The following is a 24,103-nucleotide window of genomic DNA, read 5'->3' as shown; positions in this document are numbered from 1 at the left end:
TAGTGCAACCTTTCTGTTCTCAAACTTTTCTTTGCTCTTCTACAAGCTGATGAATATTTCTTACCTCATCCTGTAACAATGGCCCACTCACCTCATATGGAGTTAGGGGCTTGAACCCCTTACCAGACAAAGAAATGGAAGTTACCACTTGATCCCAATATGGACTGCATAAAGAATTGAAGGGAATATCATTGCGGATCGAAAATCTTGTAATTGCCACCTTTGTTTTCTCATGCATCTCTTTGTTCCACATAATGCCTAGCAAGCTGGGTTGAGCACCAGGAGTGTTACGTGGAACCTAAAAGTCTGCTAGAGACCCACTCGCACTTCCCGATCCTCGTATCCGAGGCCCAATAGAAGAACCCTCTCCACCTGTTTCTGATCCTGTAGAACTAAAAGTCCCCATTGGGGCTGCCATGGCCTCAAATGTCCTCTTTTTTTTTCCTTACTTTGTGAATATTTTTGTAGGCTTGTCAAAACCTCTCTTGTAGCCTCTTCTGGACATTCTTCACACGCTGTAATATCATTGCATGGAATCTTTGCAAGATGGTATTTCAATCGGCTTATCCTTGAAGTCATTTTTTTATGGCAATGGATACATTTGACATGTCCACTGATTACCCTCGAGATCCCATGTTTCCATAAAGGATCCTTAGCTCTACCACCACCAGTCATCTTGTAGACTTAGAGAACCTAATAAAAAATAGACGATGTATAGTTAGAAAGCATACATTATCTGTTAAATATTCAAAATCTAAATTCTAAATCTTTTAAAATTTAAACAATACACTTAACGTGAAAACTTAATACTGTTATTATAATTTATGTTATATACAAAATTATAAATTTCAATAAAACAGTAAATTTAATAACAATAATTCTATTTTATTTAACATTTAACTATATCCTTGGGAATGGTTAAAGTTAAACCTTCAAAAATCAAAATAGATTAATAGAAAAAGCAGCAATATTGTATTTTTTTTACAAAACCTACAGACTGTGACTTTTGACATGGACAGCTAAAAGCCTAAAACAATAGCAAAAATTAAGATATCATCAAATTTCAAGTGTATCTTATCCTCGGTTCTTTATGAATAGCAGAACCACACAAATACTTTCAAATGAGCTGCTTCAAAAAAAAATCTAGGTTAAACAATTTATAGATCTGAACTAAATTTCAGATTCATTTACAATGTACATTATTGACTCTTTGTAGTATTGTACACATCAATTTGGCATAGACTCTCCGCACTATCAACAATAATAAAATATTTTACTTCAAACTTTCAAACTTTCAAATCATCTTATGCTTACCTGTAACCTAGCTGTCCCCGTGATGAATGCGACAAAGACGAGTCGAATTGAAGATGCAGTCAATTTTTAAGGTGTGAAACTTTGAAGACCTGTCGATTTTGAAGGTTTGAAGACAGACGAATTAAAATCATGGAGAGTTTGAAGATCCGCAGCAAGAAGATCTGCAACCCTATCCGTGGCAAGAAGAAATCATCAGCAAGAAATCGCAAATGACCTAAGACGCAAAAATACATGACGTTATCATCCAACGAAAACCTAATTTTTTTGGCATTTTGCGTTGATTGTAGCAAATAATTTTAACTCGTGTTTTATGCGGTATATCGCAATTTTAACTAGGATTTTACGTCATGATTTTTCAATAATATCAACGCCAATTTATTGGCCGTTTTTATCGTTTTACTATGCATCTCACGATATATTGCAGTTTTTATGATTAATCGCAAGTATTTTGAACTATGGTTAGGATAGACATGGTACCACAATATCTGTATCCCAATCTCCTAGCACTTGGACTACATGCTCACACACAATTCCTGAGGTGGGGGTGCGACTTGATGCTTGTATGTTTTGTCCACCACGTTTCGGTTGTGGCGTAGACTCTGAGTCCACAAAACTCTTACATTTCCATGGAACTCTACCTTTCATGCTGAAATTTCTTAGCTCAACCCATCCTTGGGTCATGGATTGATAATAAGCATCTAAAACAAATTTACATAAGGTTCTTATCGAGTAGCTCATCTAAGCGTTCTCGCGAATTGCTGTTAGATATTTGGAAATTTATCTTTCCCACTTGTGTGACCTAGGCTTTCATGCCCATCTTGTCACTGTGATGTTTCAATGAAAACCTTAGCCCAAACAAAAGTTACATATATAAATAAGCATTGATAATTTCAGTTATGCAAGTGAGCTAATTCCATACTAGAGCACAAAATGGCCTTCTTGTCATTTAATCAACATTAGAAAGGATTATCATTTTCAAGTTAAAGAATTCTCAAAATCAAGGTTCACAATTTTATTTTCCCTTTAGTTCAAGTCCAAAAATGGATAACAAAATATTAACTATTATTTGATATGAATAGAAATGTAATTGCATAAAGTATAATGCTGGAAACATGCAACTGGAAAAGAAATATCTAGTCACCATCAAGGTTTAAATAACACTGCATCAAGGTTGTAGTAACTGGTTTGTATTGTGCAAGCCTCGGCATTTGGACCTAGTTAAATCTTCTCATTCTCTACTAAAAATGGCCCTCCTTGGGATAAGGCACATGTACCATTTTGGTCTTGCCATCCAAGCATCCGAGTGTTGGAGTGTCCGCTCAGCAATAGACAAGGTTGAGGATACACCTCCACCAACCTTCTTCTTTGTCAACTAGCACCACCGACTTCTTAGTGTTCCATTTAGGCAAGCTTGCCTTTAATCTACCTTGGCCAAGGATTTAGATGGACAAATGAACAACCCAATCACCACCGCTCGACTTACCAATCATGTCATTTTTCCTCAGCTCTGATTCATGTTTATGATTTTGCAATTTATACATCTGTCCATTTCATATGGACCACACCATCATCTCAACCCTTCCCGACTATTCTAGATGATTCCTCGATATGATTTTTCCAGCTTGATTGTAAAATATTTAGTTACGTAAAATAAATACTTTTTCAAAATTACATTATCAGTTTCTCTAAAACAGTGTTGGGCCCAAGGTTCAATGTCGATGCCAGAGCTCTGATGCCATATGTAACAACCACTTTTCCCAGGTCTTAACTAACAATTAGCATATCAAAGAAATGCAGTTATTACTTCATATTCATAGGAAGACAGTTATATCAATTATGTTCATGTGAATGAGATTAATGGTTATAGTCAGTTAAGCGGAAATTTCATAACAAACAATGGAAGACACCATCAATGAATTTATCCAAAATCTCCATACTGTAGAATTCAAAACCGAAATCCATCTAGGGATGCTTGTACAAAACCCATGTTAGTTCATACATACCGCTTGGGGAACAAATAGCTATACCACTTTATCGTAATGACAAATACCATTGTATCATTTAGGGCATTAAATGCCACTGTATCATTTAGGGCGTCAAATACCACCGTATTGTTTAGGGCATCAAATACCATTGTATTATTTAGGGCATCAAATACTACTGTATCATTCTCTTTCTTTCTATTGCTATCTATGGTAGTAACATATAGTTAGAAGATATGTTCATTTCCATAATTCACATAAATGAAAGACATAAATAACAATCTATGAGATAAACCTATCTCTTGCATATAGATATATTTCATGTCCAGTTGGAAGGTCAACCGATCTAACTGGTTACCAATTACATCAACGATAAAAATTGCTTTCATCAAAGGAATTAATTGATTCAATGATATAACTCAATCCATCATATCTTGTACTTGCAAAAACATCATAAAAATAAAAAACTTGTTACCAACAAATGTTTGAATGCATAACTCATCTTTGTCTGGTGCATGTCTTGGCATCTTGTGGAGATGAGAAACATTGTCAGGAGCTTAACCTCCCAACCGCAAACCTTCAAAATATCCCCACAAATCTCATTCGAGAAAGGCCCTCCCTACTCGAAATAGACATGGAACACCTTGTCCAACCACTGAGCATTCTTGTTCTAAACATTCTTGTTCTTAGTTCCACCACTCGGCTTGGCAACAGGGTACATATTGGACAAATACGAGCTTATTGGAAAGTTCTTTAAGTTTGAGTGATTAAGTTATCATGACAAATCTGATTTATGTTCCTTGTTTTTGTAGAACTTCCTTTAACTCTTCACCCTCTTTCTTGGCCATCAAGCCAAATTGAGTCCTTGATATTTGTTCATTAATGAAATCCTTCCATTAACAGTGCATTTGCTGAAACTCAACTGATCTAAAGATGATTATTTATTTCTGGCATTAAGCCATCCTTGAGACTCAAGGACTTCTCCCTTGTAAAATCAGAAGATTATATTATTAGAAATAAAGGACAAGCTGATCAAGAATAAGAATACACACACTGCATATCAAGATGATCAAGAATAATGATGAAGAAACTGAAGACACCAACATAGAACAACAAAGGCAATGGTTCTGAACGTGAATTTTGATAATGATAGCTATATGTTTTATATGTTTGACCAAGTAGTTCATGGTATTGTCCAACATACACTCTTGCTTACCTAGTCGTTTACCCTTAGCCATGATGATTCAAGGTTCATTCATGTTTGCCCAGTGATGGCGGTGCCCCTGTGCCCAATTCTTTTCTGACAATGCTTCCACCCCTTTGACGTGTTCCCTACAAGGAAATTCTCCACAATTAAATCATATTCCTCAATATAATAATAATTACCATAAGTTATTAATCATAAATAATCACAACAGCTAACCGCCTTTTCGCTTTCCATGAATTCATAATGAATAACCATTTTTTCAAATAGTATTAAAATATCATCATAACAATTAGCTAGTATGCCAATCTTCATATAAAATTATAACGATTAACCATCTTACCATTTCACATGATTGTAACTAATTTTACCTGTTGTAACAACCACTTTTCCTGGGTCTTAATTAACAATTAGCATATCAAAGAAATACAGTTAATACTTCATGTTCATAAGAAGACATCTATATCATTTATGTTCATGTGAGTGAGTTTAATGGTTACAATTAGTTAAAAGAAAATTTCATAACTAAAATTTGAAGACATCATCAAGGAATTTAAATCTACATACTGTAGAATTCAAAACTGAGATCCATCTAGGGATGCTTTTGCAAAACCCGAGTTAGTCCATAAATATTGCTTAAGGAACAAATAGCTATACCACTTTATTATAATGACAAATACAAATATATCATCTAGGGCATCAAATACCACTTTAGTTTTTAGGGCGTCAATACTACCATATCATTCTTTTCCTTTCTATTGCTAACTATGGCAGTAACATTCAGTTAGAAGGTGTGCTCATATTCATTATTCAAATAAATGAAGACAAAAATAACAATCCATCAGATTAACCTATCTCCTGCTTGTAGTTATATTTCATGTTTAGTTGGAAGATCAACCGATCTACTTGGTTACCAATTATATTGACGAGAAAAGTTGTTTTCAATAAAGGAAAATAGCTGAAACGATGATATAAATCAATCCATCTTATCTTCTTACTTGAATAAACATCATAAAAGTAAATTACCTGTCACTAATAAATGTTTGAATGCTTAACTTGTCTTTGTTTGATGCACATCTTGACATCTTATGGAGAGGGGAAACATTGTTAGGGGCTTAACCTCCTAACTACAGACTTTAAACTTATCCCCACACTTTCTCTAACTAGTAAGACCCTCCTTACTCAAAATAGACATGGAACACCTTGTTAGCCACTGAGCGTCCTGGTACCTATTCACACCAATCGACTTGACAACAGAGAATGAATTGGACATGCATGAGCTATTAAATGATTCTTTAAAAGTAATAAATTTGTTGAATCAATTATGATTTTGTTTTACTTGTTTTTGCAAAACTTTGTCTCACCTCTTCACCATCTTTCTTGGTCATCTGGTCAGGTGAGTCCTAGGTGTCAAATCTTAGAGTAATCCAACTCTCTTGCTGAACCTCAGCTGGTGTAAAGAATAATATATTTTCAGAACTGTCATAAAACAATTTTTATGACCTAAGAACTTCTCTTTAAAGACTTCAAGGAAATAGTTGACTTTGGAATCCGACTGTAACAGAGACGTCTGTGCATAACATATACAATTGATCTCGATTTAACATGGAAAGAATGGACTCATCGAATGTCTATTCGGTTTTGCAATTCAACAATGATTCATGGAATTTATTGACACATATCTTACTGCTATAAATTTGATTGCAAATATTTATATAACAAAATACGACTTGGAATGGCTAACCCCATAACCAAATCAGGGAGACGTGAGTTTGGCTTGATTCTATGCAGCCGACTCCTCTTGACATGAGTAATCCAAAGTGCAGACCTCAGAGTAAACAATAACTACGATTTGTCTTCAATCTTTTGCAGCAAATAATGATAAAAGAAAACATAAGAGAGAGAGTTATAAAATGCATGACATGGGTTATTGGTTCTCCCCACTTGTATATAAAAGGAGGCATTGAAAAATAATAAAATCTTCCAGGAAGCCGAGACTCTTGAGCAATTATAAAAAGAAGAAGAATTGTCTTCTTGAGTCACTGATAAAAATGCCAAGTGTACATTCTTGCCTCTTATAAGGAAGTAAATAAATATGGAAGAGAACTCGAAGGTTACTTATTCCAAAGGATAATTTATAATGTTATATATATATATATATATATATATATATATATATATATATATATATTATTATGATGGCATCATATTTAATATTTATCCAAGGTTGTACCTGCTAAGGTATGCATATTTAAATACGTGTATCACTTGGAAGATTATTTATCTCCATATCTTCTCCAAGTGTATGCTTATTTAGATATACGTATTTTAATAGATATAAATTTGTATAAATTAATATTATGGTGTCACCTTATTTTTATCTCTATGTGCACGTACATATATATGTATTATATTGAAATGATGAGAGTGTCAATCATAAACTCTTAAAGGTATGTACTTTGATTAAGTTAAAATGTTTTAAAGATTATCCAATAGCTCATGCATGTTCAATGATTGTATCCTGTTATACAAGTTGCTAGGTCCTTAACTATGGTGATTCAAGATTCATACCCATTTTCCCAGTGATGGCGATGCTTTTGTGCCCAATTCTTTTCTGACAATACTTCCACCCCTTTGACGTGCTCCCTACAAGGAAATTCTCCACAGTTAAATCATATTACCATAACAAGTTATTATTCATAAACAATCGTAATTCCCATAATTCATGATAAATAACCAACTATCCCCAATAGCTTTAAAATATCATCATAACAATTAACTAGCATGTCATCTTCATATGAAATTATAACTATCAACCATCTCACCATTTCACATGATTATAACAAATTTCAACTGTCAATTGATTTCACGTGAAACCTCAATGGCTATATGAACATTTTAAACTGGGTCAAAATTTGGGATGTAACACCTAGTAATAAACTTCACATGAAACCTCAACGGTTATATGAACATTTGAAATAGAGCCAAATTTTGGGATGTGACAAAATAGAAATTGACAAACATACTTACCAGCCAATATGTAAGTAATGGACAACAAACAAACAAGTAAAACATCAAACCTAGGCTGAGACAAGAAGAAATCATTGAAGGTGGCAGATTGATAATGCAAGATAGAAACATCAATAACCACCATAAATTATACAAGAAGGTGAATGTAGAAGGTTACGTGGAAGGATCTGAGCAAGAAACAATATAATGAAAACTAAGCCAATCAACAAAAGCACCATCGAGTATATATAAGTATTTCTGCTAAAGAGGACATGACTCAATAATAAGCAATGATCAAGAGGATAATAACATTAAAAAATAGGAGAGCTTGGGACGATAGATCAACCGGTAAGGACAGTGTGGATAGTTTCTGGCAAGGAGGCAGAGATGAATAAATAAGGCAGTGACTAGACTCCAAATAAAGACACTACAAACATCACAGGGAGACATTAGCATCCTCTCTCCTGCATGTGTGAAGTAATAGACATCAAAGATAAGTGAGCAGTTTTAGTGCATGCATATTAAGATGGGACTGAACCAAATAAGTATAATGGACGTAAGCTATAATAACCAATATACGGATACAATCAAATTAATAAGCTCCTAATAGTGAACACTAAATAAGCAGAGAGGCACATCATAAACATCTAGAGATAATCATTAGATAATAACTAGTAGATAAAATAAATAAAGTATCCTAGAAGAGCATAAAATTGTACTAAGAGGTATGTGGATTTAATAAAGGATAAATTATCCAACCTTAATAACGCATAAAGGGAAAGCATAATTAGTTCCCTTTAGAGACCAAGTAGAATACTTGGTAGAGGTCATCCATTTTGGATGTCAAAGTTTCTCTTGGAGGAGCTTAGAGATTAGTGGGCATTTTGGAATGAATATTGGTTTTTCCAGAAGGTAGCCTAGAGGGAGATTTATAGAGAATCTCTTAGAGGCAATATATATATTGTAGTGGTCAGTCATATGTATATGTCAGAGATAAAGAGACTTGGTTAGAGGTGGGATCTCTACCAAGTCCAAGAGGCCTTAGGAAGGGTGCTCTTCATATGATGATCGCTTAATCGAGAAGAAATCTCACTAGAGGGTTAGGTGATTTGAGAAGAGTCCGTTTCAAAGGATTAGGAGGGGTTAGTGGGGTAGTATTAAGACAACTATTTAATTAGTTCAACACTTATTATATGTTTTGGATTTTAATATATATTTGTTATCTTGTACTAAGGATTTGGTGCAAGTTTTGACACGCATTACTTAAACTAGAAGAGGGACATCACAGTGGTATCAGAGCATGATCTTGTGATCCTGTAGGGCTCAAAACTATTCTAAAGAATGAGAATATATGTATTTGTATAATTAAAATTATCAAAATTATCAATAAGAATATGTATCTATTTACAAGAGTAGATAAAATACTATACGAACATGGTTCTTGAAAAACTTACGTTGAAGAGAAGATCAAAACATTACTCCCCTAAGCATGAAGAGAAACATATCCCAAAATTTGGTCAACCAATTTTTTATAAAACATGAACATAATAATTGCTTGAGGACAAGCAATATTTGGGAGGGTAGGACTGTAATATCCCTCCCAATAATGAAATTTAATCATAATAACCAGAATATAAATCTATAAACACTTGAAATAAAAAAAGACTATTTATGAGATTAATTAAGAGACTTTGATAATTATAAGATAATTATGTATTAATAATACCTGATATTATTTAAATAAATTTGAAATATGATTATATATATAAATATTTCTAGAATTATATAAATCTAAACATTTATAATATATATTCATATTAAATATATATTAATAACAAATTGAATTATATTAAAATAAAATTACAAACTTGATTAATTAGTCACCTAAGGTCGTGACCTCTGAATCCATAGAATCAACAATATATAAGAAAGGAGAAAATCTAGGGGAAAGGGGAGAAGATACAATCGAATGCAATTTACAATCCGATCAAAATTTGCGATGAATGCATTGAGCAGAGGTTCATATCAAGTGACATCCATATAAGACATTGATTAATACATACAGAGGCATGTATATGCTAACAAACCACAATCATATACATACAACAAACAATACCATACTCAGATCAAATGTTGCATTAAGGAGACGAAATTAGATGAATACAGTTTCAAGCAATATATACCATATTATTATTGCAGCTGCAGTCAGGCTTTGTGAATGGTCTTCTACTTTGGCCATATTGTAATTTAGATATTGTTGTTTATTGGAAGGTCTTCCCAGGGTATATACTGTGTGTAAATTTCTTCTGTATTTTCCTAATAATCTGATCACAAAATAACATCTTGAAGAGGCAAATCCTTTCAAGTCAAAGAAATAGATATAAAAGGCAGATCCATGGAGAAGATGATGGAAGAGGATATTATAATTGGGTATGGATTCATCGAAGAAATAGAAATCGACAAACATACTTACCAGCCAATAGTAAGTCATGGACAACAAACAAACAAGTAAAAAAATCAAACCTAGGCTGAGACAAGAAGAAATCATTGAAGGTGGCAGATTGATAACGCAAGAGAAGGTTACGTGGAAGAATCTGAGCAAGAAACAATATAATGAAAACCAAGCCAATCAACAAAAGCACCATCGAGCATATATAAATATTTCTGCTAAAGAGGACGGGACTCAATAATAGGCAATGATTGAGAGGATGATAACATTAACAAATGGGAGAGCTTTGGACGAGAGATCAACTGGTGAGGACAGTGTGGATAGTTTCTGGCAAGGAGGCGGAGATAAATAAATAAGGCTGTGACTAGACTCCACATAAAGACACTACGAACTTAACAGGGAAACATCACCATCCTCTCTCCTGCATGTGTGGAGTAATAGACATCAAAGATAAGTGAGCAGTTTTAGCGCGTGCATGTTAAGACAGGACTGAACCAAATCAGTATAGTGGACGTAAGCTATAATAACCAATATACGGATACAATCAAATTCATAAGCTCCTAACAATGAACACTGAATAAGTAGAGAGGCACATCATAAACATCTAGAGATAATCAGTTAGATAATAACCAATAGATTAAAAAATAGAGTACCTTAGAAGAGCATAAAATTGAGAGGTATGTGGATTTAATAATGGATAAGAGCATGGATTTAATAATCGTTAAAAGAGACTTGGTTAGATGTTGGATCTCTACCAAGTAGTGTTAATAAGAGCATACTCAGAGATCCCAAGAGGCCTTAGGAAGGGCACTATTCATATGATGATTGCCTAATCGAGAAGAAATTCTCACTAGAAGGTTAGGTGATTTGAGAAGAGCTCTTTCCAAAGGATTAGGAGGGGTTAGTGGGGTAGTATTAAGACAAGTATTTAATTAGTTCAACACTTCTAACATGTTTTGGACTTTAATATATATATTTTATGTTGTACTAATGATTTGCTACAAGTTTCGACACACATTCCTTAAACTAGAAGAGGGGACATCATATATAGTTGGAAAGAGAATTTGTGCCTTGTTATCTATTTGATTTCCTTATCAAAATAGATTAATTGTAAGAGACTTTGGGTTCTTATTGTTAATCAACCAAATATAATTATAATTGTTGTCTTAGGAGGAGTTGTTTTGTCGACTACCAAGCCAGTACTCTTTGTTAAATTGCAAGTAGTTGTTTTTCCCATACAATCATTCCTGAAAAAAGAGAAGTTGATTTAGAGAATTGCCAATTTGTTAATTATAGTTAGGTCTTTGTTGTAACCCCCTACGGTAAGAAGGGAACCTCCCCAATTTCTTAGAGGAGAAATTTTTCTGACTACATTGTTTCCTAAAGTCATAATTTTGTAAGCTGCGGTCTCAGTGACTTACAAGAGTTTTAGCCAACACATCTGCCATGGCTACTCTTAGAGGGTAGAACAAGGTTTCCATCTCAAACTTGTCTCTCAAAGAGAAGAATGCATTAACAAGGACTTGCTCAAACTTCTTCCTTATAGGGAAGAATGCATTAACAAAGGCTTGCACCTCAAACTTCTCCCTCAGAGAATAGAATGTTGGTACAGGAGCAAAAGAAGATATAGGACCAATTTTTTGGGCAAAGCTTGTAATAAGGTCAAGTAAATGTCGTTCTTATTGTTTTTGAGTTTAGATATGTTCATTAAGTTCATTTGAAGTCATTTTGTAAGGCCAAAGAGCCAATTTGCATTTTAAGGGCTATAAGGTCCTAGATTTGTCAAAGGTAGTCAAAATAGATAGAAGTGGTCAAAGAAAGTCCAAATTTATCCAAATCATGTTTATTAATAATTTTTAATGTGTTGGCAAAGTTTTGTGGTCACAGGAAGATATTTGGATAAAAAATGCAAAAAGTTCCATAGTAAGTTTTGCAACTTTGCACTAACAATGTCATTATGTAAAGAAAACCCATCAACTACCTTGGAGGTCAGTTGGAAGCAGTTAAAACTGATTGTAACAAGTTTATGTACCACTCTTTGGGTCGAGGGAACATGGATGGGTCTTGGAGATCGGATGAAGTTTCAATAGAAAACATTGCATTTCTTGAGTTCTTGCAATTCTTTGTAACAGTCATGTGCTATGATCTGATAGTGATTCATTTTGATTGTAATTCAATTTGGTGATGAAGTGTGATGAATCTCGTTCCATTTGGTCCAAGTTTATGCTCTGCCATGACTTATAGAGAAACATCCATTCATTTTTGTCAAAACACATGGAACCCTCGTGTTCAATGGTTTGGATACAAATTAATTGATATCTTCATTTCTAATCATTGGAAAATTCTGATTGATAGTACATCGAGTTAATAAATATTGCAATTTGTTTGGGATCAACCTACTGTGTATTTGGAGATCTTGCGAGCCCTAGGCTGATTGCTATGTGAATTTTACACTCTGTGACTGGAGATTTCATTTGTTTTGATTATATGTGATTGGATAAATGGTTCTAATGATTGCACGTGCTTGAATAAGGTCAAGAGAAATCTGAACATCATTGCAAGAATTTGGATCAGCAATTATACTTGTTCTTTTTAGATCAAGTTGCTTTCATACAGTCATAATTGTCTAGTTTTTGAATGACAGTCATTCCCAATCTTGGTAAAAGCAGCATAACTTTTTATTCAACAGTTGGATCTTTCCACAACACGGGGAAAAGTTCTGTAACTAAACAATCTAGAATCTAACCAAAGCTGTTGAATTCATTATTCTTTACGGGGAAGTTAGGACTGTTCATTACAGATAATTGTGAACCCATCAATCTTGTCAAGAATTGCCTGTATGAATGTAATCAGTAAATGGATATGATATCATAGTGATTTGTGCCAACAGTAATAGCAGTCTGATTGCATTGTTGGCCCTGTGATCAGACAGAGAATAGACTCTCCTAGTTGGCATTAAGAAGGTACGTTGTTGGAGATTGTTTGACCTTGTGATCAGTTATCGTTAGAAGCCTTTTGGGAGAATGGAGTTGTTCCAAAACATAACCTTCATGTTCCATAGTCTGATCAGACAAGGGAACAGTCCTGTTAAAGGTATATATGCAAAATGAAGATTGATGGGAATAGTGCTTTTGTGTTCAACGTAGGCCAAGACATCAATAGCACCTGGTTATTAGAGAAGTTGTATGTGGTGGAAATTGATGAGGAGTTGTGTTGGTGTTTGGTGGTTGGTTGTTGAGATGTCGAGTTCCCATCAAGTGAAAGAGTTGGGATTGTCAAAGATCTTAGTTGTGCTTAAAATGAGATCAGTCAAGGGTATTTGTCCTCGAGTAAATCAGAGATGTTTTTGTGAAATAGATTGTGCAAATTGTCAATTTGAGAGAGTCTTTAGTCTTGTTAGATGCCTCAAATCCATGAAATTGGAGTCTTGAATAGTGTTTGGGTCAGTGAGTACCCTAGGAATGTGCGTGGGCGTAGGATGCTCCACATCAAACTCATAAACAAGGACTTACCCTTCAAACTTCTCCCTCATAGAGAAGACTGCATTATAGTACATCGCACGGAATCACTGGTGCTGAGCAATGTGGAGCACTATGGATCAAAATACTGTCACACTATCACCCCTGAATAACTGAAAAACTAGTCTAAACACAGAAACCCATAACTCACTCAAATCATCATGTGAACCTCTGAAAGATGAACTGAATCAATTACAGACATGCCTCAACACAACACAAACATCTGCAGAATCTGATCTTCAATGTACAGACTGCATCAGACAACTGAACATCACTGCAATACTATCTCAAATAGAGAAATATGTTGACATCAATGATAACTCATATATGCATAATATTCCAACGTATAGGACTACATTTGTTGTGCTAAGGAACTAGCATATTCTATGCATATTTGAATAGTGTTAGGCTTTAGCTGCATGTTGTTGTGACCACAGCTTACAACTCCGACCTCCCCCGAGACATGGTTCCAATCAGCTCGTCACCTCCTTCACTCTGGCCGCCCTAATCAGAGGCTCCAAGCATTTGTTGGACCCTCCTACTACAGTTCATATCAGGTCAGTGAGACCTTGCAGAGACCACATACCTTGACAGCAGCCTTCCACTCCTAGTGGCTCTCAGAGATGGTCCTAGACTCCCTCTTGCCCTGATGGTTACTCTTCTGTTCTGGGGTACTTCTTAGTGGCTGAGAGATCTTAGTTGGCTGTCCTTGTTCTCTCCTTACTCTGCCCCCATGGTGTTGTATTTCTTTTTCTATCTGTTTGTCTTCTGGTTGCTCTTTCTTTTGCCAGACACCGTTTGGTGTTTTGTTGCTGGCTGTCTCTTGGTTGCAACTTTCAGTCTCTTAGACCCTGTTTGGTCTCTAGTTGGACATTAATAATTTATCTTTATCTTTATCTTTATCTACACAACTATAGATATTATGCCCATATGCTTGAATGTAAGATATGAAACTAGACAAGAAATGTGAAAAGTAGTTAGCATCCTTCAAACTTTTAGTGAATTGTCATAGTGGTTCTATGGTTAAGAAAGTCTCTTATCGTAGCTTCTATGAAACTAGAGAGCTGCTCATGGTGGATTTTACTAAGTTATCCAAATTACCAACAATTGGCTCAGCACTAGGTTTGACAACCCTTTCACTTGTCTCGCCTAGGACTGAAAAATCAAAACATGAAAATAAATACTGTAACCAAAATGGAAATTGCCCTTGCTTCTTTGGCTGGAATTTGACTACCCAGCAGCTCTTGTTTAATATATAATTTTATGAAACTTCTAACAGAGAGTCATTAATGGATATTCACAAATAGGTATTGGCCACTGCCATGATTCTTTAAGGTCTATGTTGTTGACTTTGCATAACCCACTCATGAACTATCAATATTAATGAAAACCATTCTACCCAAGCTAACTATTGAATACCTCTAAATATGTCTTACGGATATCATTGTTTTATATTTGATATATAACAATTATATTGAATTGTGTATTGAATTAATAGTTTTATATATAAGAGATTGAATAATTTGGTTTATATATAAGAGATTGAATTATTAGGTTTATATATAAGAGTGGGTATTATGACAGATGCATTGGATTATCGTTCTCTAGAAAAAACTGGACTGTTTTGGGTTCTCCCATACCTAATAGTATTATACACAGAGGAAAAACATAGAGAAGGCTTTATTTCTGAAAGACAACAATTAAATACTGTTTAGCGCTCATTTTCCTTAAAAACTTTTGTCCATGTTAATTCTTTTTTGAAATATGAACTTTAAGTAGTTTTTTTTTGGTTTTATTCAAACTTTTACAAAATTGAAGAGATCATAACATTTAGAAGCACTGCAGCAACTTCCACCTCAAGTACAGTTGGGTTCAATTAAACTTATGTGAATTGTTGTAAGACATTTAGTTTTGTTTATGTGCCCACGATTATATCTGATGATAAATGAATTTTAACTTCTTTACGATTTTGTGTAATGTTAATCACTGCAGATGATTATGACTTTTGTGACATGCATATATTTTCTTACTTCTGAGAAAATATGGTTCCAAATCACCTTTTAATTTCATATGGCATACAATGTTTCATGTCTAGTACTTTTTAAAAATCAGAAAATGTGAAATATGCGCATGTGTACTTGAAGTCATTTTCAATCCAATTCTTATGCATAACCTCATCCAACCATGTTTTTCATCACATTTCTCATTTCTGGTAGCCAAGGTTTCTGGGTTTTTGATAGCTCAAAATGTTACAACATTGCAATTGATAGATATTTTTTAGAAGTTTGTTCCTCATAATGCAAATATCTATGCAATGTGTTATAGGTGGTGCATCCTGCATATTTGTGCCACAAATTGCCAGACAATGTTTCTCTAGAAGAGGGTGCTATGTGTGAGCCTCTCAGTGTGGGTGTGCATGCTTGTCGCCGTGCTAACATTCAAGCTGGTACACGTGTGTTGATACTGGGAGCTGGTCCAATTGGTTTGACAACTATGCTTGTTGCTCGTGCCTTTGGTGCTGTTAGAGTTGTAATGACAGATATTGATGAGAAACGCTTATCAACAGCAAGGAAATTGGGAGCTGATTCTACTGTCCTCGTGTCCTCAGATGAAAAGGTAAGCTTTGTTGATTTTTGCTACATTTGATGATTCATTTCCCTTCAAAAGAATATCCTTCAAATTTTCTCTGCAGTTATTTGAATATGTGCATGAATTATATAAAACAAGTGCACAGTTTATGCTCTTACCACCTCTACTACCACACATTTCCATAAGCAAAGTTTTATCTGGTACTTAACTTTTTACTCACTTGTACATGTTTTCCATATTCCATTTACAAGAGAAGTGGCATGTTTCTCTTTGCTGAATGTTTCCTCTCGGTTAAACATGGTCTATTGCTCCCCCCATTTATATCCATCATGCTAATTTATATGATTAATGTAATGTCCCTTTATTTAAAGACAGTTGTTCAATATTTTGGGTCCTGTCCTATTTGTAACTTGTCGACTTATTTGCATTTTGGCACCATCTTTTGGACCATTCATTTGAATTATATCTGGCTGACTTGCATCATTTGGGTGAGAGCAATCTCGTACATGTATCGGTTGAATGGGAGAACTTCAGCATTGTTTGATTTATATCCAAATTTCGATTCAAACATCTTCAGCAGTTTCAGTGGGAGTAACTCCTTATCCTAGTCTATCCTGTAGCTTCACAATCTTGTTCTGGAGGCAAAATTGTAATTTAAAAGATAATGATGATTTGAGAAATTACTAAAATATAGGCTATTGGTGTTTATTCTGCATTGAGGTAAAGCGGTTATTTCTGGCATCTGTGGAGCTTGATGTTTATAATTCAAATTAAGCAGAGACCTTCCTAATGGATATTGGAATTCATTCCAATATTAGCAATTCACATACTAATACTTTTTACAGCACTATTGAATATTACATATTTATCAAGCAGCCGTTATTACAACGGATTAATCAATAATTGTGCTGGGAGGTATAATCACTGCAGATGGTTGATTTGTTGCTGAATGATTGAGTGAGATATTATTTCCGTAGTAATGTTTTCCATGACCTTGTCAAAGGAGGTCACACATAATTCCATAATTGGGAGCTTCCTTAGTCTTGTCAGAAGAATTATATCGAAGCGTGTTTAATAGTATCAGGCAAGCTCTTGTAGTATCAAACAAACTACATATTATAGAGAAGTTCATATTAATATCTTTGGCATAATCTTTATTGCATTAGTGTTGGCGGTTTAATATGTGGCAGTGAATCAGAAAAAGTATATTTGTGGAATAGTGAATGTTTGGCAATGTTCAGTCTAACATTTTTTGGTATTTCATAAATGGGAGTGTAATGTCCCCTTTTTCTAGGACATTATAATTCAGTGTTGCCGGCTCACTTGGCCTAGGTTTCGGGGCGAGAAGGTTCTTTATGGGGTTTAGTTCGAGATTTGGCTTAGACATTTTCAGTTTCGGACCCATCAGAGCAGTTATGGCAAGTTGTCTGGATGCTTACTTTTTTTAGTAAGTAAACAGAGCTCAGTATCCGTGATATCTCAGTGTTGGGTTGGAAGCATCTCGTTGAGAGCTTTCCAATGAGCTATTGCACGTGCTTATCTGTTCATTTGATCAGTTATTTTAATGCCTAATGATTATATGGTTTACTGGCTAAGTGACTTTAAAAGTTCATTTAACTTGTCACTTTATTTAAAGAGTACTATGTTCATTTAAGTGACTAAAGGACAAAAAAAGTGCTTTATCCCACATTGCTTAAAGATGCATCACATTGGGAAAAGTGATAAAGGAACAACAGACTCTACATGGGAGCATATATGAAGATATAATATTTGAAACAAATATTAATCTGGGAGCTAGAAACAATTGTTGGTTATCTCTTCGAGGATGCAAACCCTTGAAGAATTTTTGAAGGTTGGACGCAAACCTAGCCTTCTTACAGGTATATTTATATTTCCAATTTCACTATCATTTCTGTGTATAAGATTGGATTATTTGGATATTTGCATGTTATTGTATTGCTATTGTATAATACAGTAATGTATTTTGATGGTTATTTAAGTTAACCACTGGTTTTAATATATACTTATGATTATTGGTGAAATAAACAAAGTTTTTCTGAGTTTTTTTGAATGCGAGTCTGCGGGTTACAAGTCATTTAAGGTTTTGAAATTTGTATCAAATATTGGTTTGCTGTTTGGATTTAAATCTGCATGTATATATCACGGGTTTTGGTAAAATATCTAAAAAGGGATATTTCAGGGAGAAACCAACACCATCTGGTGCTAATATTAGTATTGGCAGAGGCAACATCGGGAGTCCATGAATACTAGACCATGATTTGATTCTGGCTTTGGGAGCTACTAAGAAAGCATCGAGAGCCAAGTGTTTTGAATTCTTCACTTCTTGCCATAGGCTTGTGACTTCTGATTCTTTCCATGAGAGTTCAACTCAGACAAGAGATTGGGAATATCCTTTGAGGTTTCTATTAGGAGTGTTGTTTACCGTACAGGTAAAATAAATGAACTCATACAGACAAAGGAACATGAACAGCAGAACTCCTTAGATTATTCGCATATGCTTGAACATTACATTATGCTTGATAAGATAAGATGAATGATAGAAGATGAATTACAATGATCCCAGACGGGATATAAATACTATCTGCCGAACGTTCCCGAAGGAGTCCGTCGGCCACAAACATTATGTTCGCTACAAACTATTTACCCATCGGCTACAGAATACAGAAACATCGACGACAATCACCCCGTTGGCTACAGAAACAATGACGACAATCACTCCGTCGGCTGACACAATTTCTACCGATGACAATTACAAAATATCTGAGATAAATTAATAACCAAAATACATTAACAGAGTGACTACAACAAAAAATCTGTTTCTGTCACATCACTTCCACATTCATCCAGTTACATTTGTAGCCTCTACTAACACAATACTGTCTCCTCAAGCTGACCTTGATAGCCACCCGTGCTGCTTTCTTTGCTTCCAATTCCTCGGTACCCTGAGCCAATTGTCGCTGCATTGCCTCGAACTGGATGATTGGCTCCTCTCGAGCTCTCTACTCATCCACCAAGACAGCCTCCCGGCCAACACCTACTCCCAATGCCTCTGGTATACAAAAAGTCCATGCCTGCAGCAACTTCAACTCTTCTTAACTGGTCAGACTCCCACGACTGATATCCGCAACGACTGGGGGTCCAAGGGCAACGCCCCCAGCGGGGTCGAGGGGCAGCGCCCCTCGCTGCCAAGAGCAAATCCGCACTCCGATCCTCATACAAAAATGCATGGTACACACTATTTCTGTCATTTTTTGCCGATTCTACACTCTTTCTGGCAATCACTGAGACTTCCCCTTCCCTTTGGCATTATCCGTCACTCATTCTGAACAACTTGAATCTGTCGTCGCTTTTTTTTTTCTTTTTAAATTTTATAAGCACCGGCGCGTCACTCTGAGCCCAAACACCACCATCATGGTCGATAATCACAGCTAGAGTCAGGCGATTAGCCCACCCCAGATCACACATCAAGTGTTCATCTATATACGTCGGCCACGGCATTCTGACGGATTGACATGAACAAGAGATTCATTTCCGTGGGCCTCCATGAGGGCATCTCTAGTATTTTCCATGGGCATGTTATATCTTCCGGCAAAAAGAATCTCACAGCTTTTAGAATCACTCGATGGACAGAGGGAATCAAACTCGACACTTTCGAGGATTCGATCTTCGGATTGGTTTGCAATTGAACAAAAAAAAATCGCCGCGGGAATACTGTTTTACACCCACGGGCGACTTTCTAACTCGCGAAAACTTATCATTGTGCTGAAGATGGGGATTTTGACATCCGTGGAGTCGGTTTTATGCTGGCTGCGGCGTTGCTGCATTGAAAAGAATCTTCGCTTGACTAGGAAAACCTTGCGGACGAGCTGCCGCGGATAGGTGCCCGCAGAGCATCTCCCACGGACAGATGCCCGCGGAGCAATGCTCGTGGAGCACCTCCCGTAGGTGCCTTTTCAAATTTTTTTTGTTGTTTTTTTTTTTTTTTCCAATTTTTTCTTTTTTCTTTTTTTTTCTCCCAATTTTTTTTTTTTTTTTTTTTCAAAAATAAAAATACAGAAAAATACCAAGGTACCTCAATTTTGCCTCCAGGGATCGCCATTCTGCAACGACGACGACGAAGGAGCCCTCAGAGCATTTGGCGACGACTTCTTCAGTGATGGCGACAACGTTGGATCATTCTACAACGATTTTTTTAATAGCGACAGCGATGGTGATGAAATCTTTCGGGCGCGGTATGTTTTCAATTTGGACCTGTTGACCGCCTGAGGGATCTCTTCCCCGTCCAAGGTTGACAATTTAATTGCTCCATTGTCGCCAACTTCTCGGATTTGGTATGGTCCGACCCATCTGACTTTGAACTTCCTCGGCTTGATTTCATTTCGCCCATCATACTTGAGTATCAACTGCCCCGGCTGAAACCTGTTGAGTTTGTCATGCCATGCCTTATGTCTGTTCCATGTCACCTCCATCGCCCACTATGCCTGCGGTCATCGCACATCTAGCTTATTTCCTTGTTGTTGATACCCGTCAAGTAATTTTATGGTGCGATGCATTCTTTTCTTCCCGTGCAGTCCGTTCACCATGTACCGAATGGTGGGATCTTTCTTTTTTTTGGGTTTGGACTGTATGTTCTTCCCCTTAGCTTCAGGTGTAACCGCCTTTCCTTCTTCAGCTGCATTGTTATTCCTTCAGAGACTTATTTTCCTCTTTTTTCTCACCTTTGTCGACCCTTAGCATATTACAACTCGGAAAGAGTTCGTAGTCTTCTATTTGCCAGTGGTAAAGGCCATTCACCGAGTCTAGGTCTTCATCATTCGATCCTCCTTCTAGTGTCAATACTCCTTCGTCGTTCAGTTCCATTCTCCTCTTTCCTTCATCGTTATTTCTTTTGTCATCACTGTCGCCTTCACCTTTTGAGTCTGACGATGCTGCCTCCTCACCTACCATTTGTGCGTGCAGGTCAATTATGAATCTTTTGCCTCCGCGCTCCATTGATAGAGTATTTCGTTTCCAATCATGTTTTACTTTTGCTTGCACCAACCAATTTCGTCCCAGAATAGCATCATATCCTTTTCTTTTCAATGGAATGACTACGACATCCAATAAAAATGGTTGCGTTCCAATAGTTACCGGTTCCGCTTTCAAGATTCCCAACGGTTTGATTCCATGTTGGTCTGTCGTGAGCAACCGAAATGCAGGTAGCCACAATGTCGGCTTTCCCAACTTCTTCCAGGTATCCTCTGGCAAGACATTCATGTCGGACCCTCCGTCAACAATTGTGTCTGTCAAAACATTTTCAGGGATCCCCATCTCGACGACCACCGGATGTCTTCTGGTCGTGAGCACCAGAAGCATTGGGTCTGTTGTTGTCGCTTCCCTATTGTCCCTTCCTGTCTCCTCCGTTGCTTTCGAAAACGGTGTATGATTCAGAATGGCCGTCCGTAATTGGGGCATTGTGAGAAGGAGGTCACTTATCTTGACCGGTATCTCCGTTTGTAAGATCTGCCGTATGATGTTTTGTTCTGCAAAGTTCCTTGCCAAGGTGCCGGTGATGTCCTTCAACTGAGATGTCCCTGCTGACGATGCCTTTCCAATTTCTGCCTGCACTTCCCCCAATTTTTTTTTTCTTCCGCCGGCAGTTTTGCTTGCCTCCGCGTGATTGCCAGAACCTCCTCTTTGTCCGTGCCAACAGTGATCAAGTTTACTCCAGACTTTGGGCACTTGGCATCTTCATGGTCGCCGGGTCCGCACCATCTGCATAATAATTTCGGTGTGTTTGCCGCTGTACAATCCTGCGCAAAATGACCCCACAAATTACATGCTCGACATTGAACGATCGGCCGTCCGTTTGCATCATACTGGGTTCGACTTCGGCTCCCATTATTATTGTTATTGGTTGCCTTGTTATTTTGCCCTTTGTTATTATTCTTGTACCCTCCGGATTTTGCACCTGCGCTATTCGTATTTCCGCTACTGCCTGACGGGGAAGCCTCCTGTGTAAGAAGCACTTGCGGAGATCCTCTTGTCTTCATGTTAAAGGGGCACTCTTTTGTCGAATGGACCATGATCTGACAAATGTCACAGAATTGGTTCTTTGGACACGATCCTTTAGTATGACCGTCGGTCTTATACTCTGTGCACCACAACTCACTGCCTTTTGGCTCCTTCTGCATGTTTTTAAACTCCATCATGCGGATCATGTCCTTCTGTAAAGCACGAACCTTCTTACTGTTGCCTTCATCGTCGTTGCTATCACCTTCGACAAGCTCATTGTCATCCGAATCAGAAGAGCTAGTCTTAGTCTTCTTCTTTGTCTTCAACTCACTTTTGAGGTCCAATGCTCTATTATAAGCTTCCGTATATAATGACGGTGGCACAATTTTCATTTTCCTCCGCAACTTCGAGCGTAGGCCTTCCACGAACCATGTTTTCTGAAGTCCGTCCACCAGCTTACTTTCCATTTTGTTTATCAAGTTTTTTAATTTCCTGGCGTAAACGCGAACAGTTTCGTTCTTCCCCTACTTAGTATTGAAGATCTCTGCTACAATTTCATTATCATCTCGCAACAGTTTAAATTCTACCAAAAACTCCTTTTTAATGTTATCCCAATTGTTTAGCTTTTGTGGATCTGTATCAGTGAACCAATCAATCGCTACGCCTCGTAGGGTGGCCGAAAATTGCCTCATCCAGTCGTCTTCATCAGTTATCCCATTTGCCTTCTAGATCGTTTCGCATGTTTTGCAATCTCGAATGGGATCGGCCGTACCATCGCCATTGAACTTCGGCAATTTCTCTTTCGCTCCTGCCACCACGATTGGTTTTTGTAAACAGGCATTGCTCGGTTCTGCAATATTGGCGCTGTTCAATCCCACACCGGTGGTCTGCACTCCCACATCGGCGATCTGTACTCCCACACAAGTGGACTGGTCTCTTACACCGACAGACTACACTCCCACACCGGCGATCTGGACTCTCACACAAGCGGACTGCACTTCAACATCGACGATCTCAACAGTTGCGAACCTTGGTGAGGAAAAAGGATCTTTTGAAGTTGTCTCCCACGAAAGTGTATCCTGGACGAAGAGTTCACTCCACGCTCTTGCTCCGTTGGCACTCCGAGCCGTGCGAGTTGATGCTCTTCCATTTGGATTCTCACCCCTCGGCGAACACAAATTCAAAAACTCCTCCCGTGCTTCTTCCACCAATTCCACCTGCTGCCGAGTTTCCTGCAACAAATCTTTCGTGCTTCGGTTTCCGTCGGCACTCTTCTGAAATCTCCGTCGGTGTTCGGCTTGCTGTACTAGAATTAAATTCTCTTGCGTAGTACGGATTCCATCTTTTCCCTTGACCTTATTTCGATCCTTGTTAAGCTGATTTGGCATTAATCTTCATACCTTCCAGGTTCATAGGGCAACGGTGCCAAATGTTTACCGTATAGGTAAAATAAATGAACGCATACAGACAAAGGAACACGAATAGCAGAACTCCTTAGATTATTCACATATGCCTGAACATTACATTATGCTTGATAAGATAAGATGAATGATAGAAGATGAATTACAATGATCCCAGACGAGATATAAATACTATTCGCCGAACCTTCTCGAAGGAGTCCGTTAGCCACAAACATTATGTTCGCTACAAACTATTTACCCGTCGGCTACAAAATACAGAAACACCGACGACAATCACCCCGTCGGCTACAGAAACACCGACAACAATCACTTCGTCGACTGACACAGTTTCTACCGACAACAAGTGTTATTTGTAGACAGTGGTAAATGCATCACCGTATCATTAAACGAATCTCTATTTCAGTATGAATCTCTTCTAAAATTAATTCAGTATTCATTACAGACTCCTCCCGTCAGTTCTGGGTGCTGGTAATAACATTCTTAGGCTGCATTTCTGCAACAAACAAAAACAATTATATCTTTGGGAGACATAGCACTTCTGGGAGACACCATATAACAAGGCTGCATTATTCCATAACTCTATAAGTTGCATATTTTTTGAT

General features: G+C 36.9%; 1 protein-coding gene across 2 annotated transcripts in view; it reads left to right on the top strand.

The window, feature by feature from the left end:
* Positions 1-24,103, top strand: part of LOC149529262 (L-idonate 5-dehydrogenase-like) — a 211,193-nt gene that overhangs the window by 116,060 nt on the left and 71,030 nt on the right. For both annotated transcript variants that reach the window (XR_016359197.1, XM_089811711.1), the window contains exon 4: positions 15,802-16,092. Coding sequence is in view for 1 of the 2 variants with exons in the window: in XM_089811711.1 (XP_089667837.1) it covers positions 15,802-16,092 (291 nt within the window). In the remaining variant the exon portion in view is untranslated. The remainder of the gene's footprint in view (positions 1-15,801; positions 16,093-24,103) is intronic.

The sequence above is a fragment of the Cupressus sempervirens genome, chromosome 11, assembly GCF_028749045.1.
Source record: "Cupressus sempervirens isolate cs-2001-9-10 chromosome 11, ASM2874904v1, whole genome shotgun sequence".
Lineage (NCBI taxonomy): Eukaryota > Viridiplantae > Streptophyta > Pinopsida > Cupressales > Cupressaceae > Cupressus > Cupressus sempervirens.
The sequence above is the reverse complement of the archived record's forward strand: the minus strand, read 5'-3'. Positions and strand labels throughout refer to the sequence as shown.